Source organism: Indicator indicator, chromosome 16, assembly GCF_027791375.1.
Source record: "Indicator indicator isolate 239-I01 chromosome 16, UM_Iind_1.1, whole genome shotgun sequence".
NCBI lineage: Eukaryota > Metazoa > Chordata > Aves > Piciformes > Indicatoridae > Indicator > Indicator indicator.
In genome coordinates this window covers 9,422,721-9,442,432 of record NC_072025.1, presented here as the reverse complement: position 1 = coordinate 9,442,432, position 19,712 = coordinate 9,422,721, and the positions used below count along the sequence as shown (strand labels likewise).

The 19,712-nt window shown below is 36.1% G+C and overlaps 1 protein-coding gene across 2 annotated transcripts in view; it reads left to right on the top strand.

Moving 5' to 3' along the window:
- The window catches only part of UNC13C (unc-13 homolog C), a 133,020-nt gene that overhangs the window by 75,466 nt on the left and 37,842 nt on the right, over positions 1 to 19,712 (top strand). For both annotated transcript variants that reach the window (XM_054388399.1, XM_054388397.1), the window contains 2 exons: positions 5,253 to 5,386; positions 16,019 to 16,104. In XM_054388399.1, coding sequence (XP_054244374.1) covers positions 5,253 to 5,386; positions 16,019 to 16,104 — 220 coding nt within the window. The remainder of the gene's footprint in view (positions 1 to 5,252; positions 5,387 to 16,018; positions 16,105 to 19,712) is intronic.

Below are 19,712 nucleotides of genomic sequence, written 5' to 3'. Positions count from 1 at the left end.
GTGCAAAAAAAAAGAATTTATTTTGATGCATATCATATGACAAATTTTCTTACTTCCTCTTTCTGATTTTGATGTATTCGCTGGCAAAAAAAAAAAAAAAAAAAAAAAAGTTGTCAATCACCAAGTTTGGGGTTTGCATTAAAAAATAAACCACAGAATACTCAATATTTCCTGTGTTTATAAATCTTAATTAAATAATGTAGGTCCACTTTAAAGATGCTTTAAAGCAGTTTTTGTTTGCAGTTATGTAGGTTTCCAAATTAATTATGATGCTCTCAATAAGACTAAATATCCTGTAACAAAATATGTTACAAAATCCGTTAGGTTCTTTGGATTCCTCAAGTGACCAGAATTGAGTTAAGACAGCTTTGCCCAGGCAAGCACATCTAACTTACTGTAGGTGTGCAAAATAATTGGAATTTATTTTCTCTGAAACTGACTGAAATTTTATTCAAAACAGCTTATTACACTTGATATGAAGTAAGGAACTAATAGTATTTTACATTAGTCCTATGATACTCTTTGGGATTTTCTTTTCCAAGAGATGGGGGATCACCACTGAAGCTGGTGTTATTCTTGGCATCGGCTGTTGTTTGGATATTTCCCTATTTCATGTGTTCCAAATAAGTTTTCAGTCGTCTTTAACTAGCGTTAATATACTGTTGCAGGTGTTTATTCATACCTGTCTTTGAGCAGTAAAAGCAGCTTTCCCTGTGACAAGGAATAAAAAGGCACACAATCTACGAGTGCATTTTAAAATCCAGTGCCTGATGATCAGATTTATGAATCACTTGTATTGTCATGGTCATTGTAAGACATCTGATATTATAATTTGTTTGATCTGCAAGAAGGTGCCTTTCAATAGTGTCACTCTTCTCCTGTTGGCCAGTTAGTTATTGAGCTTGTATGCATGGGAGGTACTGCAATATCTTCTTGTGGCATTTCATGGTTCTGTGCACGTAGACACCATTACCATCCCAAGTGACATTACAGGGAGTTGAGAGTTTTTAAGTTGTTTTTCCTAAGTGAAAAGGCTAGTGAAAAAGGAATTAATTCTACTAATTAGCAAACTTTTGTTTCCATCAATGAATTTTCTGAAAGTTCTCTTAGTTACTGCAAGAGCAGTCTATGATTTTAGCTTGTTCAATGAACTGTGTATCCTCCAAAAATGCAAGGCAACTTCAGAAAGTCATTCGATTTAAAAGAACCATGAATAGTATCTAGTGATTTTTGTCATCTTGATATACTGAGATGTTCATCTTGACCTTTCCAGATGCATTTTTTAAAATCTCAGTATTGCTATTATCATCTGTAGTGATAAGTAGTACTGAGTGGCTCATATATCTTGCCCCCATATTTGTGCTAATTTGCACTAATTTGGTACATGAGTATTTAACTGATTTAGTTTTATACTGGTGGGTTTTTTATAATGATGTAACTTATGTGGACAAATAAAATTACTATTATTAAGATAAGCTTTTTCCACTTAATAGACCATATAGATAACTATTTTATACTCCAGAAATTTTTTGCATATACTCCGCTTATGTACAAGCTAATGACATCTTGGCATTTTCAAAGACCTTTCTACAACTTCTGCATAGACTGAAAACCCACTGTGCCATGTAAGTGCATATGGTATTATCTCCTAACATTTAACAATGTATACTATTGAGAACTGGTTGAATATGGGACCAAATCACAAGACTGAGGCATAAGCTAGTATAATCACACTTAGAAAATTAGAGTAGCTTTTTGTGGGTTTTTTTGAGACTGCCAAGAAGGAAAAAATTAACTTGTTTTTTCTTTTATTAAAAGGGCATTCTTATTGACCATTCCCAGCAGACTGATGGTGACCTCGTGTCACCAAAGTAGACTCTAGCAAAGCAGGAGAGAAATTAAACTTCAGTGCCTCTCAAAAGATGTTTTGTTTCATTAAGAAAACATTAAAATATAATTGTATGATGTTGTCCTCCCACTCACTTTTTCTACATTGTTATGCACTTTAGTACGCCTCTCAGTTATGCTAATAGAAAGATTTTTAAGCCAAATTGTATCACTGACAATTTTTTCTTGTATGAAAATAGATGTTTCAAGTTAATTTTTATCCCAAGATGGAACTTTCTTTAGACAGTTCTGCAAGTTTGCAAGTAATCATCAAGCTTCCAACATTGTTTTACCTCATTATAATGCTTCTATGAAAGCACCTGTTGCCAGAAACCAAATGAAACAAATAATACTGCCAGGACTATAAAAACAAATTGAATGATTCTGGGTATTTCTAACCCATTAGTTAAACTTTAGGATACAGATTGGAAATTTCAACTGGGCAGGGGCAGAGTATGCACTTTGATTTAAGAGCATAAAACCACCTCTGTTAATGTGAGACTGTTCTAAGAATACCTTCTTTGGGGGTTTTCAAAAGATCATCCTTATTTTTAAAAGATTTCTGTGCAAAAGAATTTTTATAGAAATTCACACTTGTGAGATGCTGTCCCAGCTGCATACATGCTACTGCAGTTTTTTTCTGTGAAATGTAGTTCTTAGGATACTGAACTACATGTGAACTTGTTTTGTCCTCTATAACCACCTTTCAGCTGGTTTGGCTCAAACGTGCACTAGCTTCTGAGGAAAAAAAAGGGTACATGAAACATGCTATAGAAACCAGGAGGTTTAGTAAAAGTAGTATGTACACCAGGGAAAACTCTTGTGATTGACATGAGAGCCCAAATATTAATTTCTGTTTTGCAAAGCATTCTTGTTTGCATGGGGGGCTACTAATCACCAGAGATGCTAGTCACCCCATTCACTCTAACTGGTTCTGAGCCTTGCCTTTATCTCAGTTGTTTTAGACACTGAAACCACAGCATTTGCAGATCAGCTGAGTACATAGTGCTGTGATTAATGATACTTTTCTAAAATATTCCACAGTGACCACAGAACCAATTTTAAATTAAGCTCTGTTGAAATTTCTTTTCTGCCATTCTAAATGTTGCTAATAGATAAGAGTTAATTGAGGTTAAGATAACATTTAATTAATTCACTGTGACACTAATATAATGTCATATCTATTCAAAGATATGGGGTCCACTGAAGTGATCATATTTGGACTACAAATGAGAAGTTCAGGGAATATATGTTTAATCTTGCAGGATAATAGATGTTTAATTTCTGATTTACTAGTTGAGTGAAAAGGATGCCTTTCTTTCTCTGATAGCTGTGTAGAAGAGCATGTGTAGACCTAGCATCTGCTGATGTACCTCTGTGTGACAGCAATTATGTGTATATGTATATGTATGTGTATGTCCATGCAGAGATAAAAATATTTCTTTTCATATTTGGTTCTATGTACTGAAGTTGTTTATTGGACATTGATAAGGAATCTGACACTTCTGTCAATTTGGAAAATACTTTTTTCTAGGAAACTGTAGACTCAGAATTCATAAATCTAAACTGTAGAGACAAAATCTAGCTGTAAATGCTCATTCTAGTAAGATTAAAAAGTATACAATTCTCAGTAGAAGTTAGTAAGTGGTTGTCACAGTCCACCCAGTGGGCTCATGATGGTTTGTTTGCTGTGATCTCAAAGTGCAAAACATAAGGTGACCATGCCAAGAGGGTTTGCTTCAATCAGCATTTATTGTTTGGCCATAAAAGCAGCGTGCAATAGGTAGGAAAGGGTGAGAGAAGAAAGGAGAAAAGTAATGTAAAGTAAAGTAAAAAGAGAAAAGCGAAAGAGGCTTATAGCTACCAACAATGCAAAGATGTCTCTCTGGTCCCAGGTCCAGTCCTGCTGGTCCTTCTGATCCCTTCCTGATCCTAGTGGAGAAAGCTTACAAAGTCTCATTGCTAGGGAGACCTCTTCTATACTCAGTAACACACATCTCTCCACAGCCAATCTCTGCTTCTCTCCACCTCTCTCCACTTCTCTCTGCCCCTCATGAGTGAGGCTTCCACTCATGCCCAAGGAGGAGTGTCAGAGGTGTGGCCTGCCTTGGGGATGGGTAGCTTTCAACCAGGGGGTGAGTTTTCATATTATAACTACAATATAATGAGCAAAATTCACTCATGATTTCCTCATCAGCACCAAGGCATCAATCCTTTTCTGACAGCATCTATGATTTTCACTCTAGCAGAATGAACTCAGACAGTGGAATGATCTGTTATCCTGACGCTCACTATGGCAACAGAAGTGGTTTGGTTCACCCAGTACCAAGCAGTCCTGTTCAGTGGAGCATGCACCTGTGTATCTATGGAGACCACACTCCATTGTACAGGCTCAGTAACTTATTACTGAAACAGGCTGCTACCTCAAGATGTTAGCAAGAATATTAGTCCAAGTTTTGGGGGGTTCTGATTTCTGATGACGATGTTGAGACAGATAATGTTCTTTGGACCAATTCTTACACCATCCCATGGCTCAGCATTGTTATGAGAATCTCGTGAAGGTAGCATGATCCTCCAAGAGAGACAGAGAATAGAGAGAAAGTGAGAAAAAATAGGAAAACGGAGAGAGAGGAATAGAGAAGTAGTAGAAAGAGAGAAAAATAGCAAAAATATTCTTAGTATTTTGTCAAAAAATATATTAAAAAACATCAATGGGTTTTAAACATAGGCTAAACTTAGTTGGGGGGCCCAAAATCTGCTACAGGTTGTGCCTTCACTTCCCCAAGCAGGCTATTCTCATTTATATGAGAACAGCTCCCCCTTTTGCACTAAGAGATCTTTTTGCTATCCTGAGACAGAACCCTCAAATTGAGTTTGGAGTGCTCTACACCAAGGCATGTGTGGTGTACAGGAGTTTCTAATTGCTCCCCTTGTGTTCTGGACACCTCTCATCCTTTTGGGGTGTAGAGCAGGTGCAGTTGAAAAGCAACATCCTTCCCTTGTTACAGACCACACATAACCTGCACTCCTGTCTCTCAAGATCCTGTCTGTGACACCAATTTTAATACTAATACTTACTTATAGCTATATAAAAAGGTGCAAAAAACAGGCATTTCATCAAGAGGAATATGACATGTATTAAAAATCAAGTCTCTATTTATCTTGCTGACCTGCTGTCTTTGCACTGTGTACCAGTTTTGACCTATGTCCGCAGCCAGGTACAGTCTCTAAATTAGACAGACAATCTTTGTCAAAAATATCTTAATATACCACTCTTTTCAATCAAGTAATAATCTGTAGGGAGAAATCTCATAATATTTCTCTAATTTATCTTATTTAAAATACATTCAATCTTGTTTAAACAGGGTAAGAAACAAGAAGTCCCTAAAGAAGAACAAGGACCAACAACAAAAAATTTGGATTTCTGGGCACAGCTTATTACTTTGATGGTCACCATCATAGATGAAGATAAGACAGCATACACACCTGTCTTGAACCAGTAAGTAATTACTTTCCCCATAAAAATTGAGAATTGTGGATTTATAAAAATTAGGACAGGAAATGCACCGGAATTTGTATTTTAATAAAATCCAGCTAGTGATTTTTAAACATAAAGAATATAACATTGACATAGTGTGATAAAGGTTGAGTGCTCTGATCACAGAAAGACAACTTTTTGTTTTAGGAACACTAAAGATAGATGTCATATGAACAATCTCAAAAAAAATAGCAGCAAAACATCAATGCAAGAAAATGAAATGGATAGACAGAAGGGAAAGCTCACTGAAACAGTGTGATGGTATTAATGTTATGATAATATCCAGGCACAGGAAATGTTCAAATCATGTTGAGACTTCTTAGGCATTATAATAGAGTTTTAGGTACATGCTTGTAAAAGAATAACGAACCTCACAAAAAAGATGCTCTCCAAATTTATGACTGCTAGAAAGAAACCTAGCCAGGCTGACATGAAAATTTATAAAATGGAGAGCAATGTCCTGAAATTAACAGAGATGGAAGACAACTTCTCAGAATTTAAGAGGAAACAGATCAAGGGGGTACAATGAATGGCCAAGACAATTCGAATAACTTATGGTTGATACACTAGTAGAAAAGAGATACAAAAATCAATAAACACAGAAAGAGGAGATAGAGTGCTAGGTTTTGAAAATGAAATAAACTGAAGCGGTACAAAGGAACGTGTTTCATAGAATCATTCAGGCTGGAAAAGACCCCTAGAATCAAGTACAACCATTAACCCTACTCTACAAAGTTCATCCCCTAAACTACCTCCCCAAACAACACATCTAAATGACCTTTAAACACTTCCAGAGATGATGACTCAACTACCTTCACATATTAAGGACAGAGAAACAGATGTCGCTCTAATTGAAATGTGACACGATGAGGGCCTAGGGAGAAGTTTGAGCTCCTTGGAGAGAGATTATAGAAAATCTAGGCATAATCTAGCAGTGATGACTTAGGCAAAAGTTAAAATGGAAACTCTTATCTGTATTATGGCTAAACAATTAACAGAGGTGTCTGCTGTGGCTTTTGATGGAATGGTCTGAAGAGGAACAAGGACAAGTCTCCTTCAGCCAGAACAGATACTGAAAGGCACTCTCTACATGGAGATGTGCTTGTCTGCTGAGGAAAGGTGCCACATGTTTTATGGAGCCACATTGTGATTACCAAAGAAACCACCTGGTGATAACCAGAATTTGGAAGAGATTCTATTGCCTCCCTTAAATAAGTGGATTGTATAAACATCTTTGTTCAATCATTTCCTGCACTGGCCTCATTAAGCAACAAGTTAATAGCCTGTAGAGAAAGAAAACTCTCTTCCTCTTTAGGCCGTTTATACAACAGCTCAGGTTTTTTGTCTGGCTGTGTAACAAATATTATAAAACATCAAACTGGAACAAATACATATTCGGGTTTAATTTTCATTGAAATGAAACAAGAGTAATTGGGGATTATTTATCCTAAGAGTTGTTCTAGCTATATTATGCAAACATGAGGGAGAAAGGAAGGGGATAAAGAATAAAGTTCTAAAGCAATTAGGAGGATGCCTAATGTACAGCTAAGTAATTGTATAAGATGTGAATAGAAAATCAGAAATGGATGGATTTGGGACAGATTAAAGGAGAGAGTTTGTTTGTGACTTCTCTCCCATTTCCACTTGGTTTTTTTGGGTTTTTTTGGGGGGGGGTTGTTTGGTTGGTTGCTGTTTGTTTGATTTTTTTTTTTTTTTTTTGAAGCAGAAGGGTCTAAGCAGGGAAAAAATGTGCTTCAGAAATAGGAGCTGTGGATGGAAAATTTTGAAAAACAATTCAGACTTTCTTCGGATATGTCTTAGTTTTAAAAGAAAAGCTTCTCTTAACACAAAATCAGCATGTAAAAGCTGTCGAGAAAAATAACAGCTTCTTTCCACTTGTGTACCCCAGAAAATGGATGAAAGGAAACTATAAGTTGAATGCATAAGAATAGTGCAAACTATGACTCCTTATCAGAAATACATGGCCGTGCAGTGTCTCAGTGGAACCCTTAGGCCTACATCCACTTGAATTCTGTTGTTAAAATGAGGTTACTGAAGATCCCCAGGAGAGCTACAGGCATTCTGAAAGGAGTTTTCACAATGGCACAATATTGCTCAAAATTCTTTTGCTCAACCAGTTTTGGAAACCTTATTTTTAGATCTACCTTGGAGGGGAGAAAAAAAAAAAAAAAAAAGAAAAGAAAGATGCTGTGATAGAGCAGTTTGAACTGAATCAGAATACAAATCCAGATGAAACATGACGTTTGCCTTAGCAACCATGGCAGCAACTGAAAGACCATACCTGACCATTCAGTGGGATTTGTATTTGCAACTTGCATATCTTATATAAGAAACATGTTATATCAATTTGGAAAAAAAAAAAAAAAGTCTGTTATTTAAGTTGTAAAATTCTCATTCTGTTAGTTAAAGCAAATTAAAGTGGGATTGGATGCTGATTCATGAGCAAATATTCAATTACAATATGCTTGTGTAGTTGGAAGTTGAAACCTAAACTTTGTGCCTCTGCACATCTTTAGTAAGAAAGCTTTCCATTTAATTTTATAGTACATAGAATATGTGTCTTGTGATGCAAATTTAAGAAACAAGACATCTCTGGTGGGACTTCTACATTTGTTAATTATTGATATGTCTTTGTAATGTAAGGATCTGTTTTCTTTCTGCTGTGAACACTGTTTCATACTCTTATTTAGTACTTTTGTGCTTCTTCAGTACCATTTGGTGACTTGTTTTGGTGACTTGTGCAGAGCATATTGAAATAGAGGGCTTAGCTAGCCCTTGAACTTTTGTCTCCATCTGATAGCTAAAAAACACATTTTGGAAGAAAAATTAAAATCATGGGTACCATTCAATAACAAATGCTATTAATGTTGTCTGAGATTACCAGGATTTGATGGTCACAAAACTATCCAAATCACTGAGGAACCAAGAAGTGATAGTGTTTATTATATGGGTAAAAAAAATCAAGCACATGGTGTTTCAGAAGAGCTGGTCAGATACTTAGAGAAAGTACTCCAATATGAAATAGTACTGCAAAATTTGTTAGCATTTGCAGTTAGAGAGAAGAATTGGGAGCAGTGTCAGTACTATGTTCCTGGAGAAGATGTAGTGAATAACCAACTCAAAAATGGTATTATGGTAAAAAGCAGAGCCTATAGGAGATGGGAAAAAAAACTGGTATGATTAGCAAAGGTACATTCTGGAAAGTTACATTTTGGAGGTCAGAAGGCATTTCCTTGAGATTTAAAACGTTAAGGGAGATTAAACATTACAAAAGAACTTAAGAGGGAAAAAAGGAATTGAATACAATGGGACTGAGTTCTCTTCATGGTAAGCGTGGCACTTAGTTACAATATGATCTGGGCAATCAGAAATTAAAGGAGAATAACAGAGGATGAGAAATGTTGATGTCAACACAGAATGGGAAACAGCATTGTGTTTGGAAATGGAAATTATTTGAGCTGCTGTAAAAGCAAGCTTCCAAAAGATATGACTCACTTCCTCCCCATTCCATAATGTGGAAAGAACTAGCATGTGAAGTCTACAGGAGCAGATTTCCTTATGCTTCATGAGCTAGGATGTTTAATAAATCCATGATGTCAAGGATAGTAACTTATACTGAAGAAAGAGCATAGCTGTAAGGTATGAGTCAGTGAATTACAAAATATACATCAGTGGGGAAAAAATCAACAAACAAAAGGAAGTGAAAAAACATCAGAGAAACTATAATAAATTGGACTATGTCAGACTAACTCTAGATTTTTTTTTTCTTTGATAAGGGAAAGTCTATCTGGTGTGGTTCATGATTCAGTGATATTCCCTGTTATCAGTTAGACTTCATTCTGTGGAAGCATATGATATCACCTGTTTCATTGAACCTGTGGATGTTGTTATGCTTTACAAAGCAACAGGCTGTTCTTTCACAAGGCCTGCTGTCAGTTTCTCATGTAGCAATATATCAAGCACTTTAAGACCAGAGTAGTTATAGAGACAGTATAAGGTATCTGTCTTCTCTGTTATGTTTTCTTCAGGAAAAGGAATATTGTTTTGGTTAAGAATTAAAATCTCAGGAAAAGTGGGGGGTAGAGCAAAAAAGTTGAGAATGGATAAAACCTTTGCTCATGATTTAAATAGAATTTGTCTTTTCCAATATGATTTTTCAAATCAAATAGAACTTCTGTCCTAAGACCATGTGCAGCACTCCATGTGCAATCTAACTTGTTGCTACATGCACGACACAAATCCACCAGGACCAAAATGTCATTAGCAGCTGAATAAAACTGGGAATATGAGTGGCCCTGAGAATGTACATCTGAGATTCAGGGATATTAATCTTAAAAGATTTAACAACATAGATTAATAATAAAGCACTTTTGTTTGTTATGATAGAAATTTCTTAATTTAGAATTGAACCAGACATGTAGTACTATCTAGGATAAATGTTTTGGGGGTATATTTGTGTTTGCATCACACACTGATTCTTCTCATTTTCTTTCAAGCTAAATTCAATTTCATTCCATTGATAGATGATTTTGTGTAGCACTCCGTTAGAACTAGCCACTGTAAACACGTTTTTTGCTTACTTAAATGCACAGAGGGAAAACATTCCTAAGTGGACACCTTCAGTCTAGTACTTTTGGAAATACTTGGGAATTACCATGTGCAAGCACCCTAATGGTTAATTTATTTTCTATAAAAAACTAGCCTGTTCTGTTTATTAAGACATTCCAGCAAATACTATTGTATGTTTGATTTATGAATTGAGGATTAGAGACTGTCACACAGATGATCAAAGTGATTTTAATAACAGTGTTTTGGATAAACTGAGATTTTATAGCATTGCTCTAAGAATGACAGAGCAATTGGGAAATTTATGGCCTATGAGACAGCAATAATTGCAGCAAGAGATTACAAAATTACTAACAGAGCACTCTCCTGGTCATCATCTTATTTCACTTGCAAATGGTGAAAATATGTGGCTTTTGCAAAGACTAGAAAATGTACATGGTTTACATGGAAAATGTCTCTGATATTTTGCTGCTTAGAGACAAAATTCTGAAGTAGTTTGCAAAAAAAAAAAAAAAGTATTTTTACCTAAAAATATGGTGATAAAACACAAACAATACAAAATTTCTAGCTTACATAGATGCTTTAGAGTTTGACCTTCGATGATCTGTTCTCTCTAAATAAGTCAGCTGCTGCTCTTACCATTTATCTTGTGGAATATTTTGTATGCTTCTGTTGGGTATTAAGCTCTGTTAGTGACTCACATATATAACAGCACTGCAACAATAACTGTGATGGTTGCATAATACCCATAACTATGATAGCTGATTTTACAGATGGTTTTGCTACTTGCTGTGGTTGAACTGATTTGTATTGGCCATTTATAATTAGCATACAGATGTTGATGAATGGTTGACGTGAGAATTCAAGCACAGTCTAAGTCAGCCTGTCTTCATCACACCTGTGCTGGAATCAGCAATGCATTTCCTCTAAATGAGATCTGCAAAGTCATTATCTGTGGGACACAGTGCAGAAGATGCAGATCATAATGCCTAATGTGATTTACTATTACTGAATTGCACCTTAAGTCCTAACAGTAATGTAGCTGAAAGGGCAAAATATCTTGCATTATCAGCAGCACTGTTGTCAAGGAACTTTCGTTCCATGCTCGTCAACGCAAGGTCTGAGATGTGGTATAAGAAATATCTTATCCATTGTCTGCTTGAAAGGTGCCACCTCTGCTACAATTAGGGAAGCTGAATCAGCTTCTCTGGTAGATACTGTTTTAACTGAATAACAACTTCAGACACATTTGGGAGAAGTGTGGAAGGAAGCTTCTCTATCTGATGTGCTACATTTAACAAAGTACATAAATTTTGTCTGTTTGAAGTTCTACAAGGCTTTAACATATTTGTTTGAGATCTATTTAAGTATGCCCACACTTGCATGAGAACTCTGTCAAATGGAAATGAAGTGGATAATTGAGACTTTTGTAGATAAATTGACATGTTTTAAAATGTTTCTTTCAAGGAATTTCTCTTGGGTTTTTATTTAAAATACCGAAGTGACTGTTCTATTTGAATAAGAAATTAAGAGGTCATTTGGATTTCAGGGGCGTTTTATCTATAGAAATCTCAAAGGTTCTTTTTTTTTTTTTTTTAAATTCCAGGAGTGTTTTTAATTGCCTCTTTTGAGGTTTTGATAAAACAAGTCTCATAAGGCATGAAATTTGTTACTAAAACAAATTTCTTGCAAAGGAGGAATGTTAATCAAAAAATGGTACTACAAAAACTGCAGCTACCATTTTAAGGACGTTAAGGAGAGACCAAATCCTGCTACCCTCATGAACAGAGCTGCTAATGCATTGAGCTGTATTTTGCTTAATAACATAATTAGGTTGCATTAGAAAGACCATAGCCTACAAGTTGAAGGAGGTGATTCCTTCCTTCTAGTCAGAACCCTTGACACTGCATTTGGAATTTTTTCCAGTTTTGATTCCCGGGTAGAAGACAGCCATTGTCAACAGCTTCTGTAAGCAGAAGCTGAGGAAGCAGTTTGTACAGCTATGGGCAGTGCTGATTGCATTCTTCAACTTCCTAATGAGATGTTATAAGGAAAAGGCACAGCCAAGCCACTTCCACAAGTACACAGTTAAGGCATGAGCACAATTCTCAGGTAGGGAAACTCGTATTACTTCTACAGAAGCAAATTCATATTCCACAGTGAAAGGTATCAAACACCGAACTACATTGCCTGGAAAACTTGTATCATTTTAGTGTTTGGAGGTAGTCAGAATTCAGCTGTACAGGCTCTGAGCCACCTGACATCACTGAGATTCTTTCTTCTTCAAGCTAGATGACTTTCAGATGTCCGTTCCAGCTTAAATTGCTCAAAAATATTATAAAAATAGCTGCATTAGCTCAAAACAGAATCCAATCTTCTGTCCGTGTGGTCACTACTAGAGATGGAGCGTATCACAGTCATTATTGCTATCCTGGCCAGCTAATGGTTGAAATAGTAACCACAATATTATAGGCCTTCCTGTTGAGAACAAAATTTTACTCCAGCACAGCTCTCTGATACTTGGTGACACAGGTCTGAGTTTTATTTCCTTTTCATTGACATTCATGTCATTCATTCAAATCTTTTGAATGCATGATGTAGTTTGTCAATCCTGTACTCTTTGTACAGTGTTCATTGACAGAATGGCTAACTGAAAATACACGTAAATGTTACTTATATCAAGGGAGAAAAATCTAACCCCAAGGTTTTGATGTTAGCAAATGCAGAAACTGGTTGAAAACCAGTTAAACCTAATTAAAAATTATTTAGATCTTACACTCCAATTAAGAAAGAGCAATTGATGCAGAAATGCTGTCAGTTACAGATTGATAATTTCTGTCCAAAGTTCTGCAAATTAATAATAGTTGAAAATTTTAAAATTAAATTGTCTGTCCCATCCAGCTTTAATGTCTCCATGTAATTCCATTATCAACCATTATATTTAGTATGTATATAAAAGGAATTTTAACAATGGTAGATAACACTTATTTCTGTAACGTGTTTGTAAGTAGTAAATTTTTCTAAGAAGCAGCTTGTGGCTAATTAGTTTTGTGATACAAATGTCGTACTGTCTCAAATTGCAGTGCCTCAGTGAACAGGATAAAGAATGTAGAGCAGAGTAATAGGGGAAAAAAAATTTAAAAGCTTATTTTCTTATGTCAACACAATTCATATGAATGACAGATAAAAGAAAGCCATGAATCAGATGTGAAATGGTTATTTCTAATGTCCAAAGACATTTGTCACAGTGTTTGTTGTGCGTGCCTGTCTGAGCTGGGTAAAGTTGCAGTAGCTAAGATTCAACATTGAGAAGGCAGTGTTGAAAACTAGAAGTTTACTTTGTTTATTGGATTCCACTCACTCATTTATAAATCCAAGAAGTGAAAAAGCAGTGGGGGTGTTGTGTGGAGAAGGGGCTGCAATAGTGCTGAAGACAGAATTCTGTACTTAGAACAAGATAAACAAGTACTGTTACTTCCTCAAATGGGATCATATTGTCTGGAAGACAAATTATTAAACTGTAGGAAACAGTCATGAACTAAAGTCAGGATGGACCCTGGTAAACTACATGATGTCTTTCCACATGTTAGTGCTTGGAGAAGTGTATTTTGTAGCTAAAATCACAATTCAATTAGATCTAGAGGCATATTTGGTCCTATTTCACTAGCATGTTGAATTAATGTCACTGACTGAAAATGCTGATTAGGCTAGCTGTCCACATGGCATTATTAACTTGCTTTGGACAAATCAAAACTCTATTCTGAGTCTCTGATAAATGCACCTACAGGTATCATAGCTGCCATGAAGCAAATTCATTCCATGTGAAAAATAAATTTTATAATATAAAGAAATGGGCTTTCTGTTCTATGACCATTGTTGTCACAGTAATCTCCTGCTAAGTGGACACTGTAAGAGGTAACACGAGATAGGATGTATGGGAAATTGACACTCAGATCTGCAGGGCTGTGTACAGAACTGCATCTGTGTAATTATAAAATTGCAAATATCCATAGCCTGGCCATCGGATTGGAGAATTTCACTGGTATATCCAGTTGATGGTCATGCAGTAAGTTTATATTTTTCAGGGACCCAGAAGTCAACATCTCTGGGTGTGAACCCCAAGTACCTAACTGTAATAATCGAGAATACTGTGTGAAACCTCGGTAATTTAAGAAACAGTGATAAAATGCAGTTTGTGTGTGCTTGTATTTCAACAAGTTAAAATGTATACACATATAGGCACTATTAATAACAAAAAAAGTTTCTTTCTATCAGACCCAGACCTGCATGGTCAACTTTGCATATGGACAAAAGAATGTCAATGTTAAATCAACTTTCAAATATTTCTTCAGAGCAAATTGTTAAAGTTCAAATCTCTTGCTAAGAGAGCGCTAAGACTGGCCTGGAGGCAAAGAAATTAAGACAGATGAAATACATTTGAGCTTTTGAACAACAATTAATTGTGTGTTAAGAGAATTAACACGAAGTCAGTAACTGAGCAGTCATTAGCAGAAAGAAGGCATATCAGGGATCTGAACTGGCAATTGCTTCATGTGAAAGTCACAGAGCTAATTAGTTGTTTAAGTGCTTTTTCTTTGCAGATATGATCAGGGTCAAATACATCCCTGGAAGGAATACATCACTTACATCATATTGCTACCATCTTGAAGCTGCACATCACTTTTAGTCTTTCTTGGGCCATAAGAACTTCAAAAATCTGTGTATTTTTATGCAAAAAAAATGCTGAACATTTTCTGAATTTCTTTAGTGAATTTTATTATTCTGATTAGGTCAAGATGCTCTGGATCAAATTCTCTGCTAGTATAAAGTGATGTGAGGAATTCAGGACGAAAGCCACACAGCTCTGTGTGTTTCACCTGTGAATATGGCCTTTGATGATTTGAGATATTCACGGTGAACTGCCAAATATTTATATGGCTCTCACCGCACCACTGCAGGATAAGCAACTTCTTTCCCATGCCTGGGTTCTGTGCAGTACTTTCTGCTATATCTGCATGACCTGCTTTGGTCTGCTCCTGTGCCCTGAGAGCTGCAGTATGGACATAAGTGAGTTTTGGTTTCATTTGTTTGGGGTTTGTTGTTGGGTTTCTTTGGTTTAGGGATTTGAAAAAAACAAACAAACAAACCAAAAACAACAACAAAACCCCATGCAAATAGCTCTCCTTTTAAACAAAATGTGAAACAGTGTCTGTCAGCCTTTGCTAGTGACTAAATGAGGATGGTAATTGAAAGGTTACAGCTTTTCTTTTACACCATATAAGAAGCAGCTGGGATCTGTGAAACAGTTGTGGGAAAATACTTACCTGCTAACAGCAGGACTTATCTGAGAAGGACTGGTGTTCAATGACATGAAGCATGAGACCAAAACTAAAATTTTGAATCAGAAGTATGCATTTTTCTGCCTTTTATATCCTTTCCTATTTCACTGGGCTCTGAGCAACCTGGTCTTTTTGATGTCCCTGCTTACTGCAGAGGGGTTTGACTAGATGGCTTTTTTGGGTGCCTTCCAAACCAAACCATTTTATGATCCATACTTTAAGGTGAAAGTCTTCAAGCAGTGAGCTGAATTCAACTAGCATAGACCACTACAGCTTCACAGACAGTTTCACTGTTTTTCATCGTATCAAAGGAATTAAGGAAAACTCATAGCTGCTAAACTTCTAAGCCAAGTGTTTCACGTTTTTCGTAAGGCCTCTGATTTATCTAAAGTTGGGAAGTTATATGTGAGAGAGACAGATGTTTCTTGATTTACAGTGTGATGTTAGGGAAGTTGTACAATGTTCAACTAATTATTTAGGCCCTTGATATTAGACTAAGGGAAGTTTTTATTTGAAGACTGGATGGTTGATATAATTGTGCAAAAAAACAAAATACGCTAAGTGCATATTAGGGAATTAATTTTGTGGGAATATTTGCCTTTTTGCTGTGCAGCTGTAGGCACAATTTCTATCAGCAGTTGAACTGATGTAATGTGATTGATTGCAGGTTCCCTCAAGAGCTGAACATGGGAAAAATCAGTGCTGAAATCATGTGGACTTTGTTTGCCCAGGACATGAAATATGCTCTGGAAGGTAATTAGAACTATTGTTTATACTAGAGAGTTCATCAAGACTGATTTCTACTGCAGATGACACCTGCCATCAGATTTCTGTGGGTGGTAAGAGCTCTCTAGCATATTTGTTTAAGATGTTTTATAACTTAATGAAAAAGAAGTGTGGTAAAGGAAGAAAAGCATTGCACTGTGACTGTATGAAATTACTTTTTGAAGCAATTTACAAGAACTGTAACTTGAAATGCTGCTTCTTATAACCTAAATCTGACAAAAATCATCAATATCTTGCTGGAGAGCATCATAGACATTCCATATTTTCTTTATAGAAGAAAATTTCCAACTTGCCTACAAGAAACATTTACTAAGTGAAGTTTTGGAGAAAACACACACAAATAATTAAACTTTTTTGTGGTCAAAAGGCAGATTGTATTCTAGTTCCAACAGAAATCCTTTTATTCTTTAAGATACTGCTGTGATTAACTACAGACAAAATATCTTTTCATTTTCTGTAGCAGAAAACCTCAACTAATGGTTACTCCCTCATTAACATACGTTTGCAGAAAATCAAGTAAAGATAGGTGCACTAACTGTTTTTTTTAAAATACTGAAGAGAAGAATTTAGGGAAATAATCTTAATTAATTATATAAATATTACTGGATTTCAACAACAATGTAATTCAACAGGCATAAAGGATTTTTTAAAAATGAATATTTTAAAATTAATTTCTGTTCCTTGCTGTAGAATCTCTAATTCAGTAATACCAGTATGGTGGTATTTGGGTGATACTGTAGATTTTCCTGATGATAAAGAACAAGGAAAAGTGTGTGACTAGAATGGCTATCAATGGAAGAATTATTTTGTTCACCTACTGTTGTGTTATTTCATTGATTATGTTATTTGGATGTGGAATTTGGAAATGGACAGCAGAAGGGAAAGATAGGAGGACAGGAAGAAATTAATTTCAGGAACAATGATTATAATATGCAAAATGCCAAAAGAAGACATGGCAAATTAAATTGAAGATGTTTGTAGGAGAACAGATGTTCAAAATAACATTTGAAAGTAAAGTTTTATAGTCGTTTCAAAGTGAATCAAAAGTACAATTTTGAGAAAGCTAATGTCAGCCTTTGATTGTGATCATCCTTTGAGAGTGATCAGTGAAGTGAAAAGCTACCAAGAGCTTCCAAGAGCTGTTCATGAGAAGCATGAAGACCAAATGAAAGCAGCTCTGGGACAGAACTTATTCCTGATTACATCAGGGAGAGCATCCTGTATCTGGAGAGGTTGTAAATCAGGAACAGGTATCAAAATATGACTGTTCAGCAACTCACTTTTGTGACTGCACTTAAGAGATAATCTATCACAGAATAAGTGTTTCTAGTAGCCATTATATTGCCACGCTTTTATAACTTGGAATGTATATTTACACTCTGCACACAGATGTCCTTTAGCACCCCAGTGCTTGTAGTGTGTTAGCCACTGAACTATAAACTTCCTGTACTGCAGCAAGATAGTTCACAAAAGATAATTCGCTCTCTTTGGTAAGTAGAGCATACTGATCACTCAAAAGAAAGCTTCAGACCAAGCAGTGGTTAGTTTCTTGGTTGTTAAGAATAGAACAGCTCCTGAGAAAGATGTAATTATATAATAAACAAAGAGTGGATGGTTGGGCTGGATCAAGACTTTAAAACGAATTTTACTGTTAATATCCTAATTCTGCAGAGAGATAGAAGCCTCATTAGGAGGCACTTAACTTTCTGCACCTGTTCCCAATGAGTCCTAGCATATGGTCTCATCTCTGTGTAGCTGTGGTTACTGTCTCTTTGAAGAGAGTAAGTATCATTTATGTCATTAGAAACTCTAAGGCACTCCTAGAATCAGTAGTGATATAGTTCCTGTGTATAAGTAATAATTAAAGGAAATGGAAATTAGTTATAAATTAATTTGAATATATATAATTTCACCTTCTATGGTTTCATTCCTAAACAGGGACCTCAATAAATTTAGGCACAAATACTGATCAGCACACAGTTTTTCTCTTCAGCTTTACTGCCTTCTAAATCATTAATTCTTTCCCTGGGTATTCTGCAGTCTGAGTTTGATTCTCTAGTTGTTGATGGCAGTAAAATGTTTTGCATTGAATTCTACAAGATAAGGAGCAGGCCCTTAAATATGGTCACACTCAATATTCCTGGTTTTAATGGAGGTCATTAGAATGCATTGAATTCTGCCAGAGTCACCATCCAAGTTATTAACACAGGCTGCCATCTGCTCATATGTAGTGTCCAGGGCTGTGATTGCAATCTTTGCCTCATTCAGTTTACTATTGATCTGAAACAGTGTTTTTGTTGTGTAAGTTGATTCCTTTCTACATCCAGTCAAGAAGCAATGAAATAATCCAGCATTGTATGCAAAGGGATTGCTGATGTCACAAACAGGATTAAATTAGCTCATCCAAGATCCTGTTTCTGGTTTTTCCATATATATATAGAGAGAGAGATATAGATAGATAGATAGATAGATAGATAGATGTACACACACAGAGCCATTCCTATCAGTTATGCTGTAACTCCGTTCTCTGATACAAGACCAGTACTGGAACATCCAGTTTACATTACTTTGTCCCTTTTTACTGAGAGCAGTTCACAATGGCTGTTAGGCTATGTCCTCTCACTGTACAGCTGAATGCCTCCTGTATCTGCTCAGGGGATATATGGAGCTGCAGCTGCTGCAGGGGACAATCACTGCTGCTGCCTACCTGCTTGGCAATGGGAGCCATTGGCCCCTGTGAGCCAGGCACCAGAAGCTGTTACACTTGTCTCCCCTAATTCTTGCCCAGGACAGCCTACCTAGGAGGCTGCTTCTGTGACATGGAGAAGCTAAAGTGAACAGCAACTTCCATAGCAGTGGCCTTCCCTAGAGAGTGTGTGTAGTGGTGGCATGTCACTGTGAATACTAAGGCATGTGACAGGGTAGATGGCTGCTGTCAGAGGAAACAGGTTGCCTTTTAAGTGAGGGAGGAAAGGCCACCCAAAGCACAATTCAAGTCTTCACAACTGCCAAGATCAGGGCTACACAGTGCCAAGATGACATGCCTTGCAACCAAAACTACCAAGAACTGGTATTGAGTTCATAATTTAATTCTAGATTTTTTTTCCATTTAAAAATAATAACAATTTTTAGCCTTTGCATAGTGATAAAAGCTTTATGCAAATTTAACAAATTAAGTCCACACCAGTTCTGATTTTTTTCTGATCTAAGGATCTTGGGATTATTTTCACATATAGATTTTTCATGGCGGAGGTATCACATATCTCTTTGAGAACTGACTTTATTAGATTTAGCCCTTTCTCTTTTTTTTTCATCTTTGTAGGTTATTCATGTAGCAACAGTGTTTTGCATGACAGACTAAATGTTTTTGTCTGGCATTTAGTTTACTCAAGTCTATCTGAGCTTATAGGTTGTGAATATATTTGTACAGGCTCATCCTCAAATTAATCTTTATTTATGGTACAAACAAATGAGAAGAAAGCATTTCACCAGCAGTGCAAGTGATTTGTTACTGACTTTATATGGTAAGAAATCTTTTCCTTTCCAAGTATGAAGATGAGAAGGTTAAAACATGA